The 20,117-nt window shown below is 38.2% G+C and overlaps 1 protein-coding gene across 18 annotated transcripts in view; it reads left to right on the top strand.

The window, feature by feature from the left end:
• The window catches only part of PPFIBP1 (PPFIA binding protein 1), a 58,263-nt gene extending 38,497 nt beyond the window's left edge, over nucleotides 1-19,766 (top strand). For 10 of the 18 annotated variants that reach the window (XM_032283794.1, XM_032283757.1, XM_032283785.1 and 7 more), the window contains 15 exons: nucleotides 1,199-1,259; nucleotides 1,634-1,663; nucleotides 3,815-3,986; nucleotides 4,452-4,484; nucleotides 6,550-6,700; nucleotides 6,995-7,123; nucleotides 8,581-8,731; nucleotides 9,416-9,527; nucleotides 9,646-9,734; nucleotides 13,919-14,041; nucleotides 14,723-14,848; nucleotides 15,437-15,625; nucleotides 18,116-18,295; nucleotides 18,956-19,021; nucleotides 19,161-19,766. In XM_032283794.1, the coding sequence (XP_032139685.1) occupies nucleotides 1,199-1,259; nucleotides 1,634-1,663; nucleotides 3,815-3,986; nucleotides 4,452-4,484; nucleotides 6,550-6,700; nucleotides 6,995-7,123; nucleotides 8,581-8,731; nucleotides 9,416-9,527; nucleotides 9,646-9,734; nucleotides 13,919-14,041; nucleotides 14,723-14,848; nucleotides 15,437-15,625; nucleotides 18,116-18,295; nucleotides 18,956-19,021; nucleotides 19,161-19,247 (1,699 nt within the window). In that variant the 3' untranslated portion in view covers nucleotides 19,248-19,766. The remainder of the gene's footprint in view (nucleotides 1-1,198; nucleotides 1,260-1,633; nucleotides 1,664-3,814; nucleotides 3,987-4,451; nucleotides 4,485-6,549; nucleotides 6,701-6,994; nucleotides 7,124-8,580; nucleotides 8,732-9,415; nucleotides 9,528-9,645; nucleotides 9,735-13,918; nucleotides 14,042-14,722; nucleotides 14,849-15,436; nucleotides 15,626-18,115; nucleotides 18,296-18,955; nucleotides 19,022-19,160) is intronic. The other 8 variants (XM_032283812.1, XM_032283747.1, XM_032283737.1 and 5 more) reach the window with 3 other exon arrangements.
• The last annotated feature ends 351 nt before the right edge of the window (nucleotides 19,767-20,117 follow it).

Genomic DNA, 20,117 nt, shown 5'->3' with positions numbered 1-20,117 from the left:
ATTAACAGCAAATGCCTGAGGCTGTTAAATTCCTGAATAAATTAATGCAGCTGTAATAATTGGGTGAGGGTGAAGGCAGGGAGCTGTAAGTTTACAAGTAAATACTTGCTCATCTGCTGTTATCTCATGCCAGAATGTTGCAGGTCTTTAGCCTGCCTTCATCAGTTTTCATTTGAAGTTCAGTGCTTTAATTCATTTTTGTACTGGCATATTTTGAGTCCAGTGGGAAGGCATCACAGAGAATGATGTGATGCGGGAAAAGCTGAGATGGGTTTTTTGCACTGTCAGTTTTGTGAGCTGACCTCATATCTATGTTTATCCAAGTTAAAGTCTGGATTAAATTAGGAAAGTGTATTTTCAGAGCAGTATTCAAAGATGAGATTTTTCTTTTCTCGCTATATTATCTTTTACTTTATTTTGGTAGTTGATATTTCTGGCAACATATACACATAAATACAGAATAAATGCCTTTTAAAAGTTTGTAAATTTGCATATTTATATTCTGTTTCATAGAGCCAAACACATGACTTCTGTCACTTTCTCTCTCTAAACTGGTCACATATCTCTGCCTTCAATTTTTTAGTAACACCAGCTCTATACTATTGAATACTAATTATGTGAAAGAGAAAGTCTCTGGATGTTTATAGTGTCATGTTGCCTTCACTGTTATAGCAAATGAATTATTATGGGCAGCATTAGGGATTCTTCTACTATGCTTTAATTAGAACTATAAAATGAATTGCTTTGTGAGACTCAGAAAAGTGATTCACTTGTGAATTAAAAAGTAAAACCTTCATTCTTTATTTTAATTAGAAGGATTAGATGTAAATAGTGCTTGAGTATTTTTAAAGTTCCTAGTTTAAATGTATACATGCAAAGGATACACCACTAGTCCAAGGAAAGCACTGGCTTATTTTTGAATATTGACATCACAAGGCTAGTCCTAAGTGTTTTTCCAGCTCTTCTAACATGTGCAGGATGGCTAGAATTATTGGCAGGACAGTTAATCACCCCTGCTTTTGAAACAACTAAATGTAGTCATTTAGTTAAGCATATAAGTGACTGCCTGATTCCAGATTTTCTTTTATCACCAGGATTCAAGCCACACACAATTTTAGTGTCTTTCCAAGATGTTTTACTTAGTGGCACCAGAGCCACTTATATTATTAATCTTAATTGTTATTACTGTTATTTTTAGAACTTCAAGTCTGCAAAAGTCCAGCAGCCTGGGCAATCTGAAGAAAGAGACATCTGATGGGGTGGGTTCTGCGTTGTTGTTGTTCTTGGGTTTTTTTGGTCTGTTATCCGGAGAAAAAAATATTTAGGGATCTTCATCTTTTCCCTTTTTGCAAATAAAACTCTTATGAAGAGTTTGTGGTTTCTCTAGTGGAAAATTACTTGATATTAGAGTTAACTGTAAATATTAAGAAGTATGAATATGAAGGATTGAAAATAGTATGTAAAACCAAAAATGGAGACTTTAATACAACATTTTAGAAAATAAGTGATACTAAGATTTTGTAGCTTAGAAGTATATATAAAATTATTTTAACTTATGGAGTTGTATGTGACAAATTCAGGATTATATAAAAGATTTCCTTAACAACCTCAAATATTGTTATTGTTTGAACAGGAAAAGGAATCTATTCAGAAGACTTCAGAGGTAACTTTTTGTCCAAATTACAATGCCAAAATATTTCTACTTCCATTACATGTAAATTGCTAAAATGTCTCCAGCAGATAAAAACTTTCAGAACCTCTAAAACATTATGCTAAATGAGAGAAGCCAGACACAAAGTTCACATATGATATGATTCCATTTATGTGAACTATGTAGAACAGATAAATCTGTAGAAATAGAATGCAGATCAGTGGCTACCAGTAGTGAGAGGAGGGAAGAATGGGGAGAAACTGTTTAAGGGGAAGGGGTTTTGCTTTCAAATGATGGAAATGTTTTGGAATCAGGTAGAGGTGGTGGTTGCACAACGTTGTAACATACTGAATGCCATCGAATTGTACACTTTAAAATTGTTAATTTTGTTATGTGAATGTCACTTCAATAAGTTAAAAAACATAACCATTATCTCCCAATCATGCTACTTCATGTTCTTAATGACCATAACTGAGCTTCCTTGGATGTCCCTAAAAGCCCTTCTTAGATTACCATTAGATTATACAACCAGTGTCCATCTAAAGCAAACATTTTGGTGTGCTTCAAAATGTCATCAACACGTGCTTGATTCTTCTTTCCCCTGATTTTCTTTCCTTTATTTTGAGATAGTATCGCTCTGTTGTCCATGCTGGAGTGCAGTGGTGCCATTATAACTCACTGTAGCCTGTTTCCTAGGCTCAGGTGATCCTCCTACCTCAGCCTTTCAAGTAGCTGTGATTGCAGGCATGCACCACCATACTGGGATTTTTTTTATTGTTATTATTTTAAGTACAGATGAGATTTGTTATGTTGCTGAGGCTGGTCTTGAACTCCTGAGCTCCAGTAATCCTCCCAACTCTGCCTTTCAAAGCACTGGGATCACAGGCATGAGCCACTGTCCCTGTTCTGTCCTCTGATTTTCTGTCATTAACCTTGCAAAGATTATAGCCTGATAGGCTACTTCCAGATGGACTCTTGACTGTTGGCTCTTAGTACCTGAGTCATATGTGGATAGGACTGACAAAGCAGCCAGTGATGACAGCTATAATTAGAGTCCTTTTTGTCCTCTCAGTTCAATAAATGGTTAAATGATTTGGATGTCATTGTTGAGCCGTGAATAGTAATACCATTAAATTGTGCCATCTGTAAACTTTTAGTTTCTATGATCTGCAGATATATAGAGTAAAACAACCACCTAAAATATCTATATCCCCTCACCCTTCTCTCTACTTCTGCAAAAAAGGAAGCAGAGGGCAAGAATTATTAGAGAAATGAGAGCAAGCAGACAAAAGCATCCTTGTATAAAGTGCTAAGAACATACAGTGGGAAAGGACACCCACTTCAATAAATGGTGTTGGGGAAATTCGATATCCATATGTAGAAGAATGAAATTGGACTCCACCTGTCACCATATCAACAAAAATCAACTCAAGATGGATTAAGAACTTACATATAAGACCCGAAACTATGAAACTGCTAGATGAAAACATAGAGGAAACACTTCAGGACATTGGTCTAGGCAAAGCATCTTTGAATAATGCTAAAACAATATACCATACTATGTTATACCCAGCTCTAATCACCAATTCAAAGAACTGAAAAGCTCAAAATGAAGTTGCTCACTGTGCCTTCATTTTATTATTTTTGAGGAGAATATTTAAAATAACTGGAGTAGAATGTTCTTATACTGCTGGCATAGAAGTTTGGACTAATGCCTGCTTTGTAGAATAATTATATTATATTGGGCTTCTATCGGCATAGTTATAAGAATATAAACTGTATTATAGCTAAATCTGTGTCATAATTGTTAGAAAAGTCAGAAATCTGCTGCTGTTGTTCTGGTTATATGATATCTCCATGTCTTTTGAGGAATGAAGCAAACAAAATTTAAGAATTTTTGTATCCTAAATATTTAAAGCCCTAAACATATTAATTCTAGATTAGCGATGAACATGGTTTTTTGTTGTTGTTGTTTCTTAAGTAGCTTTCAGAACTGATTTTTTTTCAACTTGTGATAAGGCATTTGACATTGGTAATCAATGTGTTAGTTCAGTTACCTTTTAAATAAACTCATGGATGTGGCGTGAGTATTTGTTGTTAGCCTGGCGTGTGCTAAGGATGCTGCACCTGAAAGCTGTTTCACTATTCTTATCTGCCTTTCAGGACAGAGCTCCGGCAGAAAGCAGGCCATCTGGGACCCTGCCTCCCAGACCCCCAGGGCAGGTCACCTCCGTGGACGACAACCCCTTCGGCACTCGAAAAGTCAGATCTTCCTTTGGCCGGGGCTTTTTTAAAATCAAAAGTAACAAGAGAACAGCAAGTGCACCAAACTTGGGTATGTGTGGCCAAAATGCCTTTGCCCTAATTTTTCCAGAAGGAGGAAAAGAGCAGTGTCTTCCCTTCCCTTATTCCCTCATTCATTGATTCATTTCTTTTTCTCAGAAATGTTTTTGAATGACTTAGGGGGAAGTTAACAAAAAATGCCTCAGTGAATTTAATTTAGTGTTGTGAAGATATATAGATTCTCACCATGCTCTCTCCTGTGATATAAACTTAGTGGAAAGACCTAAAATCATGATTCCCTTTGACTTCATCATGGCATTTCCCATCTATTGTGATAGTGGATAAATTAACACTGACATTGAGCCTGTGTGTAACATCAGAAGCACAGTGTGGTGCATGCCTCTCCTCGACAGTGTGTATTTGGCAAGGAGGAGTCTGATCTGTGTTTCATTTTGTCATCTCTGTGTTCTCTCCATTGGGCTGCGTGTGATTGTGTGCATTGTTGGGATATCTGAAGATCGTAAACGAAGTGCCAGTGCACCCACCTTAGGTATTGTACCCCTGCATGCCAGCCTTTGTCAGCACTGTGCTCCAAACCAATCTAATCCCTGCTCTTGGCGTCTGTGAGCTCTAGAAAGCAATCTGACAGCAATCAGAAAATGTAGTTCTCTCTTCCAGAGTGTTCTCTCTACCTTCTGCTAAAAACGATTCTGTAGAGGCTTTGCTTCTAAGCCTAAATGCTGTTTTAACCAATGCTGGTAACACTCACTGTGTGAGTAGCTTTGAGAGGACCTAGATGTGTGCAGCATCCCTCAGAGTGCAGGGCAGGAATGTCCTGGCATTGTACATTACAGGTCTTACAGCCTTGAAGTGCACATTACCACACACTAACTCCCAGATCCTTACCATCCATTCTCCATGCTTACATTTCCCCCAGCCTCCAAAAAGAAATGTGTTTAGACAAATAAGGATGTTTATAGAAGACATTGAATATTATAGTTTTAGGTTTACTTCTTTTAGGGGAACATTATTCTGACATATTATTACTTTGAAGATGGAGATAATATTCAGTGATGACAGAAGCAACTTTACTTGATATCTGAGGAGTTGCTCCCAAAGTGATTTTAGAAGAGGGACAGCTCAGTTTTCCTCTTTGTAAGGCAGGGGACAACCGGGAAAAAAAAGTTCTCAAAATAAAAAAGAGAAATATGGTGGTTTTAAGATGAGGATAAGCCAGGCAGCATTTTCAGGGCCACCTGTACCCATCATGGTTGAAGAATGTGAATTGGAAAAGTTCCTTTGGGTTTTTCCAATAGGTGCTGTTACCTTATATAGATATCCACCTATCTATTCACGTGGACCAGCAAACGGGACTTCTCTCTCTGTGGATTTAAATGTCTAGAATGAACACTGGATGCATAAAATAAACTGATCTATTCAGATAACTATTTTCAAATAGTGTTTTGCATCTTTCTTAGAAGAACTGTATTGTTAATGCTAAGAGGTAAATGCTGCTTATTATAACCTGTAATCACAGCTCTGCTTTGTAGAAAAACCAACTTTCTGCAACTTGTAGATCTTGCTGAAACACTGTTCCTGTGATTTTAGTACAACTTTTACTTTCCTTTATAAAGCATAAAATCTCACACTGAAGACAACAGTAGCCCTTGTGTTTGCTAGTATGGGATTGTCCACTACAGGACAGCTAAAAGAACTAAAATAGTTAATGTTTGGAGATCTGAGAGTGGCAATTGTGGATGTGATTATTTTAAGGTAAAATCAACAGGCACTTACTTTATATCAAAAGAAAAATGTATGCATATTCATTTTACTCTTAGTGCCTAGGATACAATAGATTGAAATACATTTCATAAATAAAGAATTGCTTGAACTAGGTAACTGATTTGATGTAAGTGCCAAAGAAGAAGAAGGAGTAAAAGGAAAATGATATGAAGTTTGAGCTAGATCAATAGGGACAGTATTCGTATTAACCAAATATCAAATAAGAACATTTAAGAGAGGAAAAGACTCTCAGGGAAATTGGATGAGTTTGTGAAGTCCCAGATGTCCCAACACACTGAATTGGGAATATTACAGGCATTTAGATATAGAGCCTGGAGAGAGAGATTAGGCCCAGAGATTTTGATCCTCTAGAGGGCACTTAGAACAGAATCTTAAAGTGGCATGGGGAAGGAAAAAAAAGCAGAGGTACTACAGCAGAGACACTGTCAGATGACAGATGTAGGAGACTGTCATGGCAAGAAGCAAAAGGAAATGATTTTGAAGGATGTAGGAGGTAATCAACAGTACTATGTGCTGTGGAAAGATTGAGAATAATTCCATTATGAATTCAAATCACTCAAGGAAAGAATATGACAATCCTGTCACCCTCTTTTAATCTCCAAAGGGGTTGTAATTTTATTAACTTTACACTGTAAACTATGGAACAGAACATGTGTGTTCCATTTTTAATATATACAAGGTGCTCTTTGTAAATCACTGATTTATAGAACAATGGAAGAATTCTTAACAGTTCTAAAACCAAGGAGATTAATATCTTATCATGTTCATTCCATATTTTAACATTCATTGTCTTTATTCTGCTCTTGGAGTAGCTGAGACAGAAAAAGAGACAGCAGAGCACCTAGACCTGGCTGGTGCTTCTTCTCCACCAAAAGATTCACAGGGGAACAGTCCCTTCCAGATACCGCCTCCATCTCCAGATTCCAAAAAGAAATCCAGAGGTATCATGAAACTCTTTGGAAAGTAAGTAAAGCAGTGAACAAGTGGAATGGGCCCTGTCTTATATGTTGCTTAAAAGTGGCTGAAAATGGGTATGAGCCTGTAAGGGCTTTGTATTCCTCTTATGGAAGAAAGTTTGGATTGTGATGTGGGATTTATTAACTCACGGGGTCTTAGTTAAAGTTTAAACTTAAATGTCTATATTAACTACACAAAGAGGATTAGTTCCAGTAGCTGCACTAGTTAAAAATGCTGTGATTAGCAAGTCTAAGGCCTCCTCAGGTCTAATACTGGCTGCGTGTGTTATGTCTTCTACAGACTTAGGAGAAGTCAATCAACTACATTCAACCCAGATGACATATCTGAGTCCGAATTCAAAAGAGGAGGTACAAGGGCAACTGCAGGGCCCCGACTGGGTTGGTCTCGAGACTTGGGACAGTCTAACAGGTGAGAACAGCCAACTGATGAAGCATCATGACCTCACGAGTCCTCCAAAGTTAGTACTGTCATGGGGTTGAACAAAGTCATTGCTTAATGCTGTCCTAGTGAAAGGAGCCATCATATTTAGAGCAGTGCAATTTGTCCATGGTTAATGAACATACAGAAGGTGAGGGCTTTGTGAGCTAGGGGAGGGACCAGAGCTAAAGCATCAACAGCATCTGTGTTAGAATGGCTCTCAGACTTAAATTCTACATAGATGGTAATTGTAAGTACTCTAAAGCATAGCTTTAGAAAGATGGGATAGCATAATGGTTAAGAGTATGTTCTAGAATCAGACCACTTGGATTTGCTTTCTGGCTTTACCATTTTCTACCAACTGGGTGACCTTGAGCAATGGCTTCCATGCCCTGTGCCTCAGTTCTCTCATCATCATAATTAGTACCTACCCCAAAAGCTGATTGTGAAGATTAAATAAGTTAATATGTGTTAAATATTTGGCACATAATAACTGCTCAAGAGACATAGTATACAACAGAATCTATGAAAGCACTTAAAGACAAAAATTCTCTCAGAATTCTTATATTTATCAAGACTATATAATATTTTATCCATTAAGACTTTGAGAACTGCTCCGACACTCTTATCGAAGTTTAGGGCTGGCTTGGAACTACCACATCGACTCACTGAGCATAAAAGGGTGGGGTTGGCAAACATAAAGTACAAGTCATTCGTAACAAACCTTTTAACAGAATTATAGGCTAGAAACCCTTTAAATACAGCCCCGCCCATATGGGTGGAACACTGGACGCAAGTTTCATCAAGGAGGAAACTCTCTTTGGCCTTCTTCAAATACCAAACAGTTTCATTTGCCATATGCTGTCTTTGAACACACTAGAATTCCTAGTGCTATTTAAAAAACAAACAAAAACAAAAAAAAAAAAACACGTTCATTTCCTCCTGTGCACCCTGCCCCCACCCCAGAACAGGAACACTATTCATGTATCTAGGTAAAAGAAAACAGGAATTTTGCTTTGATTATTGTTTCCTGCACTCAGTGACAACACACTGCCCTCTTCTCATTGGTTACCATATGGAAAGAAACCTGAAGTTAAATTAAATTAGGCTTAAGTTTCTTTCAATCCAACTGAGCTTCCTGTTTGGAAATCCAAACTTCAAACAACATTGGTTGAAACTAATACAATGATTTATCTTTGTCCAACTTACTCTTTTTCTGTGGAACTTGCTCTATCACATTAAATCTTTTGTGGTTTCATTTGAAATGAAAACAGTGGTCTTAGAAGATAACTTTCAACTCCAATACCACTCGTTCCTTCAATGTATGCAAAAAATTAAGCTTTTCATGGTCAACTGTGTATCACCAGGGAACTTCTATGTCTATTGAATGTATAAGCCACAGGATTGGCTTTGGATTATTTTTCGTGCAATTACTCATTTTCTTGCAGTGACTTGGATATGCCATTTGCCAAGTGGACCAAGGAGCAGGTTTGCAATTGGCTCATGGAACAGGGCTTGGGCTCCTACCTGAATTCTGGCAAGCAGTGGATTGCATCTGGCCAAACGCTTTTGCAGGCTTCTCAACAAGATCTAGAGAAGGTGATTGCTTCTCTGTTTTGTTTACACAATGGGTACTGAGAAGAAGACAATATGAATGTAGGGTTGTGTTATAGTCCAGAAAGGGCCATGAGTGAAGCCAGTAAATACTCTCTAAACAAAAGGTTTGGTTTTCAGTTGCTTTATGCTTATTTTTTCAGATGGTCTTGGGAGGACCTGGTCTTGATGATTCCTTATGGAACACTTAAGCCATGGGGCGTTTTAATGAAAAATAATTACAGAAGAATAATTAAGCTCATATTTCTCAAAATCATTGTATGGCTTTATCATTGGCCTATTTTCTCAATGTAATATATGCAATTCATTTCACTTTGCAAAAGAAAAAAAAATACCCTACAATTTATATCTAATTATTTAAAATTTCTTTCCAATTATAGTATTTTGCACAAAGTAAGAGTCAAATTCTCTTTATGCATGCTATAGTTCCTAGCTTACAAAGAAAATAAGTTACTGGGGAATACCTAACACATCACTAAGCTAATTGTGGTGGGCTTGGCTTTTCAGGGACCTTTTGTTCAACAACATTTTCTTAGACCAAGTTAGTATTGTAATTTAATATTGAATTGGGCCTTTAGTGTTAGCTTCATTTTGGAGAACTTTGCATCCTTTGCCAGTGGCACCCAGCCTATACAGATAGAGTTATAAAGTCAATGTTTATTGTTTCAGGAACTTGGAATCAAGCATTCACTTCATCGAAAGAAGCTCCAGCTGGCACTACAAGCCCTGGGATCTGAAGAAGAAACTAATCATGGGAAGCTGGATTTCAACTGGGTCACTAGTAAGAAGTTTTTATTCTAACAAAATAAAATAATTATGTGCGTAGCTGCTTTTTCCTTTTAATCACAAGAACAGATGTTTTGTGGCATGGTGACAACACTGGCTTCTCTCTCTTTTAGGATGGTTGGATGATATTGGCCTCCCTCAGTATAAGACCCAGTTTGATGAAGGACGGGTCGATGGTCGAATGCTACACTACATGACTGTTGTAAGTGGCTCACTCCTGGGGTTTGGGGGAGGAAAACTTTTTTCTCTGAAAAACACAGAAATTGAGTAGGGCAAACACAGTGTTTTCAGTGATTCCACCAGAGTTTGAAGGTGTTGCTTGAATTGAGGGGAGTGGCGGGCATATTTGAAGTTGTAGCACTTCGTGATTGTGATTGCAACAGCCTTGGGATAATTTGAAACACCAATGTAGGCAGAGGGAAGCCTAATTTAAGCTCTTCAGAAGGTTGATTTTGTATGTAATATATTCAACTATATAAACACTGAAGTGTACACTTTAATTGGGTACATTTTCTGGTATGCACATTATATCTCATAAATATATTTTTTACTTTTTTGTTTCTTTTGAGATGGAGTCTCACACTGTCACCCAGGTTGGAGTGCAGTGATACAATCTTGGTACACTGCAACTTCCACCTCACAGGTTCAGGCCATCCTCCTGCCTCAGCCTCTCGAGTAGCTGGGACTACAGGCCCATGCCACCACACCCAGCTAATTTTTTGTATTTTAAGTAGAGATGGGGTTTTGCCATATTGGCCCAGGCTAGTCTCAAACTCGACCTCAAGCAGTCTGCCTGCCTCAGCCTCCCAAGGTGCTGGGATTACAGGCATGAGCCACCATACCTGGCCTAAAGATATTTTTTAAATAGAATGTAGAGTTTTGAAGCCCAACCTGTCTCTAAGTTATATGTTTCTATGTGCAGTGACCATTTGGAAGAGGCTACCCTTTTGACCTGACATCTTCAGGATCTTGTCTTCTCCCTTCCATTCTTCCTTGAACAACTGTTACCTGAAACCCTATGACCCATCTCACTTCAGCCTGGTTCTGCCACAGCAGGAGTTACTGGGGTTAACGGAGAAGGGAGGAAGGCCAGACTTTTATCTGGTTCCTTCATTATTGTACTTTCTACCTTCCAGCCAATGTATACGACTATTTCCTGCTTTACAGCAGTGGGAAAGATGGATTCCAAGAGAACCTTGTTTTAGATTCCACGCCACTACTAATGTTCTACTTTAAATTCATTCATTCATTCATTTATGGTGATGGAGTCTCGCTCTGTCACCCAGGCTAGAGTGCAGTGGTGCAATCTCGACTCACAGCAACCTCCACCTCCCGGGTTCTAGCACTTCTCCTGCCTCAACCTCCTGAGTAGCTGGGATTACAGGTGTGTGCCACTGTGCCCAGCTAATTTTTGTATTTTTGGTGAAGATGATGGGTTTCAACCCAACTACCCGAAGTATATCTTTTTCAAATAAGTGGAAAGTTTTAAACAGCCAATTTAAGTAGGCATTTCTCAGTATTAAAAAAACTTGGAGTTCAGTTCATGGATTTTTCTTTTCTACCATCGAACCCAAGCCCTTACCTTCATGGGCACATCACTTAAACCTGTGTGAAATAATGTGAATGTGTGTAGTATGTTGCACATTACTATGTGTCAAACATTCTTTTAAGCATTTTGCTCATATTAATACTGGATTCTCAACAACCCTTTTAGTTAATATTACTATTATTATAGTGTGTATACTATATATACATGTTTTTAATACTTTTTATTTTAAAATAGTTTTAGATTTATGGAGGAGTTGCCAAAGATAGAATAGAATTCTGTATACCTTTCACTCTGCTTCCTCTAATGTTAACATCTTACATAATCATGATTACATTCATAAAAACTGAGAAATTAACATAGATGACAATACAATCAACTAAACTGAAGACTTTATTCACATTTCACCAGTTTGTCCAATAAGCTCCTTTTCCTGTTCCTGGATCTAATCCACATTAAAACACATATTTTGTGACTTAGGACTTGTGGGGTCAAATTTTCAGGGTCATTTACTCTTTTAGAGCCATTTCACATAAACTGCTTGTGATTTTAAGCTTGAATTTGTTCATATATATACAATATAATTATATAGTACTATATAGAGATAGTATTATATACATATAATACCATAGATTATGTGTGTGTATGTATATACACATACATATATGTGTGTGTAGATACACATATACACACACACACACACACACACACACACACACACACACACACTCTGTGTATCTATAGTATTATAACATTATTATCCCTACTTTTTTTACGCGTATAAAGGAAGGAATCCAGAGGTTGGGTAACTTGGTAACCATGTTTCCGCAATTAGCAATAGAAAGTCATAGAGAGTTTGAACTCAGGCTGTTTCAAGATCCCTGCTTTTAATAGCTCACGATTATAACTGTAACCCATTGAGTAAATATTTGCCTTCCTGTCTAAGTGTGAGTATGTTCCCCCCGACAATGTGAACAAATTCAAGCTTAAAATCACAAGTCTGTGAAATGGCTCTAAAAGAGTAAATGACCCTGGAAAATTTGACCCCAGAAGTCCTAAGTCACAAAATATATGTTTTAATGTGGATTAGATCCAGGAACAGGAAAAGGAGCTTACTGGACAAGCTGGTGAAATGTGAATAAAGTCTTCAGTTTAGTTGATTGTCTTATCGTCTGTGTTCATTTCTTAGTTTTGATGAGTGTAATCGTGATTATGTAAGACGTTAACATTAGAGGAAGCCTTGTGAAAGGTATACAGAATTCTATTCTATCTTTGGCAACTCGTCCACAGATTTAAAATTATTTTAAAATAAAAAGTTTTTAAAAATCCAAATTAAGAAGAAAATCACCCAGAAAGTCTGTTTTGATATAAAAGAACTCTTAAAAATCCTTAAAAGTATAAAGAATTTCAAAAATAATTAACATTTTAATCACACTGTAAACATTGTGCATTCAGATATTTTTTAAAGCTGTTAGACTTTAGTTAGATGAAAATAGCCTACATTGAAGTGTTTGGAATGGGTGTCTCAATCTTACATTAAAATAAATACTTCTTCTGACTTAGGGTGCTACTTTTTAGAAATTAATCCAGAAAAAAAATTTAGGAAATAATTTTTTCCCAGCTAGTAGCCTGAAGGATTTAAACTAATTAATATTTGTATTCATTATTTCTGTAGTAGATCACATTTTTTTCTTTTTTTCACAAGAAATGTTTTATCAGAAAGGTGTGTCTAAGATAGATGTTTTCCTTGTTTATTTTCTGGGCGTGCTTGGAAGTAGACTGGTGTTTATCTTGACACTGCCCGCAATATCACCTTCTTCTGAAAGAATTTGTTTTGGTGTGTTTGCTATATTTGAAAATATTCCCAGGAGCCACAGCCTGGTGAAAATTCTTCCTTGAAGGGGTTGATTGGTAATATATATATATGTGATACTTATAACTTCATTTTTTTCTCTCCTTAATTCTGACCAAAACCTTTGCACTGGTTGTTACAGTTTTTCCAAAATGGTTCACAGTGTTTTCTAGATAAACCATTATAATCTAGAGCTATTCAATAGCAAACAGGTCCTTACTAAAAAAAAATCTAGAACTAGAGAATTATTATGATCAGGGAATAGCATAACAAGAGCACTCTTCTGATTTTCCCCAAAACTATGATGTGCTTTAGTTCAGAAAACCAAGCTTTGGCTATGAATGGTGGCTTGTGTGTAATCCCAGCTTTTTGGAAGGCTGAGGCCAGATGACTGTTTGAGCCTAGAAGTTTGAAAGAGTCTGGGCAATGTAGTGAGACCCTGTCTCTCCGAAAAAAAAAAAGACGAAAAGAGAAAACCAAGCCCTGATCATGTTCATCTGCGAGCATTGTTTGCTCTTCACTATCTGCTGAAAGGAAATAGAAAGGGCAGTTTAGTCAATGCCTATGTGCTTTATTTGCAGATAAAGTTTTCAAAACTAAAGAGGAAACAAAGGCATTCCCTATTTATGGTATGTACAGATCAAGTCAAAGCAAATCACCTTTTGTAGTGACCCAGCAAGTGCTTTTCAAACTATGTTTTTCAGAGCTGTGGGGTCTTACAGTCCTGTCTCAGAGCATCTGGAAGAGAGAGAAACAGGTGGAAGCCAGCTTCATTGGCAAAAATACTAATTTGGGGTTTTGGGAAAGTGGTTCCAAATGGAAAAGTGAGTTCTGTTACTGTATAAAAGCTTTGAGAGCTCTGACAAGCCCTTGGGGCATATTGATTTGAAGGGCTCTTCTCCTCTTACTCCAGTCTTCTGAGATTCCCTAAGAAAGTCCTCAGCTACAGGCCAGCACAGTGAGCTCTTCCTTTTGTTCTTTTTTGCAGGATGACTTACTGTCTTTGAAGGTTGTGAGTGTGCTACACCATCTCAGTATCAAAAGGGCCATCCAGGTCCTGAGAATCAATAACTTTGAACCAAATTGTCTACGGAGGCGGCCATCTGATGAGGTAGCATTTTAATATTGAGGTTTGTAAGCATGCACTTCCCAGGCATGGGACTGTCCATGTGTGTGAAACTAAGAGCTATTTTTTCTTGCAGGCTTAAAATCCAGCCTCATTTACTTCTTAGGCTTTTTCTGTATTTTTTCCTTTTTACTCCATGGTGGTTCCACTTGTGTAACTAAAGCCAAGCATTCTTTTTTAGTTGTGCTTCTTCCTTTTCTTGGTTGTATGCTTTCTTCCATTTCCTGACTCCCTAATCCACAGAGATAAATATCTACAAAGACTTCCTTTTCTGGGTAAGTGCAATGGCCCATGCCTATAATCCCGTACTTTGGGAGGCCAAGGCAGAAGGATCACTCAAGCACAGGAGATGGAGACAAGCCTGGGCAACATAGGGAGACCCTGTCTCTACAAAAATAGTAGCAAATTAGCCAGGCATGGTGGGTGCACGCTGGTTGTCCCAGCTACTCAGCAGGCTGCAGTAGGAGGATCCACCTTGAGCCTGGGAGGTGGAGGCTGCAGTGAGCCCTGATTACACCACTGCAACTCCAGCCTAGGTTAGAGAAAGAAAATTTTTCCTTTTCTTTATGCATTTAGTAGGATGTTGAGTAACTGTTCTCTGTGGACCAGACCTTTTAGACAGAAAATGCAATTTAATATGTAGGATCCTGTTGTGTGTTCCTATAGAATAGCATCACCCCATCAGAAGTTCAGAAGTGGACGAACCATCGAGTGATGGAGTGGCTGCGTTCCGTGGACTTGGCAGAATATGCCCCCAACCTCAGAGGTAGTGGCGTCCATGGTGGGCTCATGGTAAGGGTCTGATTTAATTTCAAATTGACTTATTTTGTTTCCATCAGTCTAGTGAGTAGGATATTATCAGTTTGTGCTTACCATAATCCTAAAGTCATCTGACCCAACCCTCCTGCGCAATTTCTAGTAAATCTTTCCTTTCAGAGTATTTGTATTGATATCATATAACTCTAGATTGGATTTAAAGCCAGTTCTTTTTTATCGTCCCCTTCATGTTGAATAACACGTAGCTGCTGTCTCTCATGTGATCATGTTTGAAAACACTTGCAAGGATGCAGATTGTATTTCTGCACATTGATGTTGCATAAGAAGTTGGCTGTCACGGACTGCACCCCAAAGAGGTAGAGAGCACTGATATTGGGATGCCTGAAACCTGGATTTGAGTACCAGCTCTATCACTCACTAACTTGGGCAAAATGGAGAAAAGATATGCAAATTAAAGATCGAAGTCCATACCCTGTTTACCTCACCGGGCTGTTGAGAGGATCACTGGAGATCACCTAAGTGAAAGAGCTTTGCAAATTATAAAGCGCCATACAAACATGTATGATTTATGGTGACTTTTGACAAGCTTAATTTTTTTAACAGGTTCTAGAACCTCGTTTTAATGTAGAAACAATGGCTCAGTTATTGAACATCCCACCAAATAAGACTTTGCTGCGAAGACATTTGGCCACTCATTTCAACCTTCTGATCGGGGCTGAGGCCCAGCACCAGAAGCGAGATGCCATGGAGCTGCCAGATTATGTCCTTCTAACAGCTACTGCCAAAGTGAAGGTTGGTTCAGGCTCGTACAGTTTAATAATTGCTTGGTGCAAAGACCACATTGTGTCAGTTACCTGGTTATTCTGTTTTCTGGGGTTTACTAAGTTTTGTGGATGGGTTCCTTTCCAGCAAATGCAGGAATCCTCATTTGTCTAAGCATTGCTTAGTTGTCTTAGGAGAAAGATGTTGGCCAAGAGACAGTTCGCAGATAGCAGAGAGCTTTACTGAAGGGAAATAGGGAGCAAAGAGCTTATTGTAGGAAAAAAAAAAGTACAGGAGCTGATCCTGCCAGGAAAACAGCAGGGTCACAGTAACGATGCTTATTTAAAGGGACAGTGCACTCCGAAAACCAAGGCACAGTGGGCTGCTGAAAGAGAATGAACCCAAGAGTTCTGTGTTGGGTTTTTATGATGTCCAGTTTTTTTCTTGAAGCTCTCGCCTCTGTGTTAAGTCTCTGTCTTTTTCATCTCATTTTCCCGCTCCTGCCTTAAGTCCTCACCTTTTCCCTGCCTAGTTCCCATCCCAGGTTTGTAGGACCCTCCCTTACTATAGCTGGTGCGCATGCGTGGGTTGGGTATTGGCTACAGTTCTACCTAAAAGCTGCATTGCTCGTTCCCGCCGCCCCCAAAAGGTTGTGTAGCAGTCAAATCTATATGTATTGTATGTATCTGCATTTATCTTAGGAATTTCTCCTTTGCCCTCTTCTCCTCTTTGTCAGCATGCAGCTAGCTACATTCTGGCAGGCGAAACGCCCCTTAAGATGCCCAGTAATCACTCACTCTGTGAGATTACTGGGCATCTTAAGGGGCGTTTCTTTCTGCATGGGTGTTTCTCCTCCACTCTGCTCATCTCTAACATGCATGTTTTGGGTGGTTTCTGGGGTGTGAGATTTTCCAGACCACTCTTTTCTCATGGGCTTCCCCTCATATCTAGCTATCTGCCTATTCTGACAAGTTGAAGGAACAGTTGAGCCTTGAAGAACGTGAGTTTGCATTTTACAGGTCCACTCCTACTTAGTTTTTTTTTGTTTTTTTTTGTTTTTCCAAGCAAATGTGGAGGGATGCAAAACCCACATATAGAGAGGCTCGACTTTTTAGGTACACAGGTACTGCTGAACCATGTACAGATATTGGTATACATGAGGGTCTTAGAACTAATGCTCCGTGTATACTGAGGGATAACTGAGTATATATCTTTTAAAAGTATAATAATTAAGAGAATGCACCCAGATAGCTCAGTCAGTAAAGCATCAGACTTTTAATCTGAAGGTCCAGGGTTCGTGTCCCTTTTTGAGTGCTCCCTCTTAGGCAGGCATGGTGGCTTACACCTGTAATCCCAGTGCTTTAGGAGACCAAGACAGGTGGATCACTTGAGACCAGGAGTTTGAGGCTGCAATGAGCTATGATTGAGCTATAAGCATGCCACTGCACTCTAGCCTGGGCAACAGAGCCAGATCCTGTCTCTCAAAAAATAATAATGAAGAGCATGATGTTGGCTTCCAAAACCCATGCATTGGTAGTGCAGAGAGCCCATAACTTGGGTTCAAATATTGATTGCAGTTGTTCTGTTTTTATAAGTCAAGTATAGAAGAGAGATTTCTCTTGTACAGATTCAGCTTGTCTGGTTTACAATTGACCAGGCTTGTAAACAGGAAAAGATACTTAAGAAGTGGACCAGAAGAGAATGGATATTTCCTAGTTTACCTGGATTTATGGATCATACCAAATTCAGATTACTTTTTCTTCTTTTAAATTAATCCTGGATTAAGTCTTCTAAATATGTTATCTCAACCAACTTGATGGGTTATCAGGTCCTCCAGAAATTTGTGCCAAGTTCTTTTTACTTTTTTTTTTTTTTTGTGCTATCTGCCTGAGTCATCCAATGACCAAGATGGAGTTTCTCTTCTAAGTTTCACTGAAGTTTTCTCTCCAAAAAATTCTTTTAGCAATCACCAGTTCTGTCATGGAAGCAGAATAGGCACACAAGATAATCATATAGCCTCAGCCCAAGAAAAAATATAGTAAGGTCCATTTTATTTTGCTAATCTTAGATTGAAAAACCTTGCAAAATTGGACTCAACCCTGAGAAATCTCATTGCATTAAGGCCTGTCTAATAAGAACAATGAAGCCAGGTGCAGTGGCATGTGCCTGTAGTACCAGCTACTCCAGAGGCTGAGGCAGGAGGATCTCTTGAGACCAGGAGTTTGGAGCCACTCCAGACAGTGACTATCCAGCTAGTTGACATGAATAAGAAGAATAAGATTAATTTTCTGAGATTCATAACAAGGATCATTTATCATTGCATCATTTGTATGCCTAGGATGCCCTTTCTTTTTTATACAAATTTAAACATCCAGTTACTTTTCTTTCTACATGGGGTAAATAATTAAATTACACATATAGGGGAGAGGAGTGATGCAAAAAAAATTACATGTTATCAGTCCTTGATTATATGAATTTCATCAGATCCTTTGGATGTTTTTGTTTGCTTTTCTTTCAAAGCCAAAGAAACTTGCCTTTAGCAATTTTGGGAATTTGAGAAAGAAGAAACAGGAAGATGGTGAAGAATATGTTTGTCCAATGGAATTGGGACAGGCATCAGGAAGTGCATCTAAGAAAGGATTTAAAGCTGGTTTGGATATGCGCCTGTATGATGAAGATGATTTGGACCGGTTAGAGCAGGTAAGTCCAATACTGGATACCTTTTTCAAGTGCTTCCAGCATTCAGACACTAAACGGGAACTTTGTATGCTGTGTCTGATGGGGGATTTTTTTTCAAATAACTAAAAATACAGATGTTAATAAAAAATAGTGAACACTTAGAGATGGCTTATATGTTCCAGGTACCATCCTAAGCACTTAATGTATGTTTATGGTAACCTTAAGACATGGATACTGTTGTTATTCTCATTTTGGAGATAAGAAAACTGAGACAGAGAGCTAAGTAACTTGCCCAAGGTCTTCAACCTGTCACTCTGGCACCAAAGCCTGTGATATTTACCTGTGTTATGCCATCTCTGTATTAAAACATGTTAGGAATGGACAGGTTATTCTATGCAGCGTTTTCAGATTCAAGTTGTGGGAGTGCATATTTCCACTCCAATAAACAATCCTTTGGTACTGTTAGCAAAGGCATTAGACTAGCTGTGTCAGTAAAGTGTCTCTTCTGATTTTTCACTTCTGATTGCAGTAGTGAGAGGAGATTATCACCAGAAGTGTTCTGTTGCTCCTACCCCGTTCAGTGCTATTTGCATGATTTCTTCTTAGATTCTTGTTTCTCTTGCTGCACTTTCCCTGAAATTGTGAAAACACATATGTCACATTTTGGTTTGTTCTTTGCAGATGGAAGATTCAGAAGGGACAGTGAGACAGATAGGTGCATTCTCTGAAGGCATCAACAACCTGACGGTGAGTTTGTGAAATGAATTGAAAATGTTATTCTATAAATGTCTTTTACAACAACCCCAAAAGACCTCATGTCTCTTGGAGAATGTGTAGTTCTGAGCTCTTGGCTCTCAGTGTGACTCCCTGTCTCCTTGTTTTCCAGCACATGTTAAAAGAAGATGACATGTTTAAAGATTTTGCTGCCCGTTCCCCCAGTGCCAGCATTACAGATGAAGACTCAAACGTTTGACCATAGCACCTGGATGAACATGAGGAGTGCTTAGTCTCTTTTCTACTTTCTTTTCCAAATACTCACAGTCTATACAACAGGCAACAGATGGTCTATTGTTTGTTGTTCCAACTTCTGCTCCTTGAGAAGTTTACACAGAAAGCAGGAGTAACGTGCCGATTCTGAAGTTGCCACAAAAAAATAAGACACTGGTGAATGAGAGTATAATTGTTTTTCTTCTATTTAATGTAAAAATCTGTGATATATTATATTTAAAGTATTGCATTTAAGATGAGTGTTTTACCAGAGTGTGTCCGTTCACATCCACGGTATGGAGGATTTAGGAAACAGGAACCAGGATGTGAACGATTTTGTCACATCAGTGTTCACTGTAGCCACCTAAGTAGGACATCCTATGATTTCAGAATCAATATGTGGAACTTCTTTAAGCATTCAGTGTGCCCACTAAATGCCAGCCACACCTCCACTTGCCTCTTATTGTCTTATTTTTATATATTTTTCTAAATATATGTATATATACAGTACATAGAAAATAGAACTTTTATTTTGTGACATAAGGACGATGGTGAAAAGATCACGTTTTTGAAACAATGTGATGATCAGAATGTTCATATACCAGCTGGTTTCTGAAGAAGTCAGAATGATCTTTCTCCATACTGACTTTTAACAATGTTGATCATTGAGGCGAAATTAATATATATAAAATATTCCTTTTTGATGACACCACAAAATTTTTCAACAGTTTAAGAATTTCAACCTTAATCTTGGATCCCTTTACCTCATATGGAAGAAACTGAGGGACATTAGTATACTTTTTTTTGCTTGGTTGGTTTTTTTTTTTTTTTTTTTTTTTGAGATGCTCAGTTGCCC

The sequence above is a fragment of the Sapajus apella genome, unplaced genomic scaffold (genome assembly GCF_009761245.1).
Source record: "Sapajus apella isolate SASKATOON/1434 unplaced genomic scaffold, GSC_monkey_1.0 scaffold2, whole genome shotgun sequence".
Classification (NCBI taxonomy): domain Eukaryota; kingdom Metazoa; phylum Chordata; class Mammalia; order Primates; family Cebidae; genus Sapajus; species Sapajus apella.
Note: the sequence above shows the minus strand (reverse complement) of the source record. Positions and strands in the feature narration are given on the sequence as shown.